We start from the raw sequence: 1,994 nt of genomic DNA, 5'->3' as shown, positions 1-1,994 counted from the left end.
AACGTCGAGGAATAAGCCCTCTAGAGGTGTGGTAGAGTCGGCACTTTTGCGGCTGCCTTACGTATATGTTTTATACGTATTTATGTATTTTATTGGGGAGGCTGACAAATTGGATATTGCATTTTTAACTAATTTTTAATTTAACTGTTATAAACTTAATATTACAAGAAGGGGTCGCAAGTTAAACTTTATATTTTAAAAATTAAAAGGGCTTAAAAATTTGAAATGAAGTTAAATTTAATTATTAAATTTATACTTGCAGAGGGTAAAGTTTCAGTCATTTGTTTGCAACGCAGTAAAGGAGGCGTTTTCGAACCCATAAAATATATATATTCTTGATCAGCACACTAGACGAGTCGATCTAGCCATGTCCGTCTGTCCGTCCGTCTTTCCGTCCATTTCTACGCAAACTAGGGTCTCAGTTTTAGAGCTATCGGGCTAAGCTTTCACAAAAGTCTTCTTTCTTTGCAGGTAGTAACAGAACCAAACCGGACACCTATATCTTATAGTTATCCCTTAGGAATAAACGGAATATTTTTTTAGTATATCTTTGGTGTCTTTCAACATATAACCACCTACGCATGGAAGTAACATTTTTTAATTAGTTCTGAGTTTCGAATTTAATTTCATCAAAATCGGACGACTATATCATATAGCTGCTATAGGAACGATCAGAAAGTTAGGACTAAAGTAATATGAAACAAATCGTAGCTTCAGTTTTTTTTTTTACATATTATCTTATTACTTATTATATCACTGAAGCTAGCAACAATCCTTGAAATTGAACATGGTGTTACTGACATTGATTATTTCTTATAACTGCCAGGGTATACAATCTTCGGCTAGCCGAAGCTAACTCCTATCTTGTTTTCTTTACTTTCAGTCACCTCAGTTGTTTCGAAATTGTCCTCAGACAGTTTTTTTATTTTTTTACAGTGAAACTGGTATTATAAAGTATAACTATGTCGGACGAAAATGGCACAACTACTATGAGCAGATTTGTTGGATACACCCTGCTAATCCTGGCGATCTGTCTGCTGGTCGCCCTTCCGCAATGGATGGTGATGTGCCTCTTTGCTAATGATGCCATGGCATACACCGTAACCTGCTTCTTCCTGTCCTTCGTGGTGCTCGCCTTTATCCATATGATTGAAATGCTTAAATACTCAAGGCCCTGGAACTACATCGCGATCGCCGTTTGCTACGAGCTTCTGACACTGGGTGCTGCCAGTTTTCTAATGGAGTGGAATCTAGTTTGTACCATTATTGTCTTGGCCGTGGGTCTTCTACTTCTTGTGGTTGTGCTGATCATAAGTGGCATTTTAATCTGGAGCGGATTGTACCCGAACCCGTTCAAAATGGCCGTCGTTGGTGTCATGGGACTCGTGCTGGCATTTTGTATTGAGGTGATGGATATTCTCTTGCACTGGTACTATTGGCAGGATGTAGCTATTGGAGTTTTTATAGCCAGTGCAGTTATAATAACCATCTCCCACGTGCTGATCACCTACAACAATTTCGAATCACTGGTCAGAGATGATGCTCTGCTTCTCGCAATCGTGCTGTATATAACCTATTTACTCTTTTTGGTCGGCGGTCGTGTGTCCGTCTTCTACATATCTGAAAATGCCTATCAGTTTGACTCCACGACCACCGAGAGCAATGAAGAAGATTACTCAGATTGATTGATAAAGTGTATGTTCCAAAGTAGCTTTCTTACGGATTGTTACCTTTAAGTCAAGAATAAAATTAAATTCGTAGTCTTAGTTAAAGAGACGCTTAAAAAAAAGCAATTTTATAATCAACACACTCTTTGCCACTTTGAAGGATCTGGCCTAATTTTTATAACCGTAACTGGTGGATGTATATTGTATTCAGGAATAGTAAGTAACAGGTATAAGGAAGCGCTATCGGCCCCAAACCTAGTGATTGCCCTAAACAAATGTTACCACGCTCACTCTAACGCCCACACTATATGCCTGTATCATATAGTT

General features: G+C 38.4%; 1 protein-coding gene across 1 annotated transcript; it reads left to right on the top strand.

Annotated features, from left to right (window-relative positions):
• The first annotated feature begins 893 nt into the window (after positions 1-893).
• LOC108036753 (uncharacterized) lies at positions 894-1,784 on the top strand. Its single transcript, XM_017113079.3, has one exon. It carries the CDS (start codon positions 963-965, stop codon positions 1,683-1,685), a length of 723 nt encoding a protein of 240 aa, XP_016968568.1. The 5' UTR covers positions 894-962; the 3' UTR covers positions 1,686-1,784.
• The last annotated feature ends 210 nt before the right edge of the window (positions 1,785-1,994 follow it).

Source organism: Drosophila biarmipes, chromosome 2L (genome assembly GCF_025231255.1).
Source record: "Drosophila biarmipes strain raj3 chromosome 2L, RU_DBia_V1.1, whole genome shotgun sequence".
NCBI lineage: Eukaryota > Metazoa > Arthropoda > Insecta > Diptera > Drosophilidae > Drosophila > Drosophila biarmipes.
Note: the sequence above shows the minus strand (reverse complement) of the source record. Positions and strands in the feature narration are given on the sequence as shown.

Bases quoted from the DNA above. Each gene is read 5' to 3' on its own strand.
- LOC108036753 (XM_017113079.3), top strand. From the start codon at position 963: ATGTCGGACGAAAATGGCACAACTACTATGAGCAGATTTGTTGGATAC.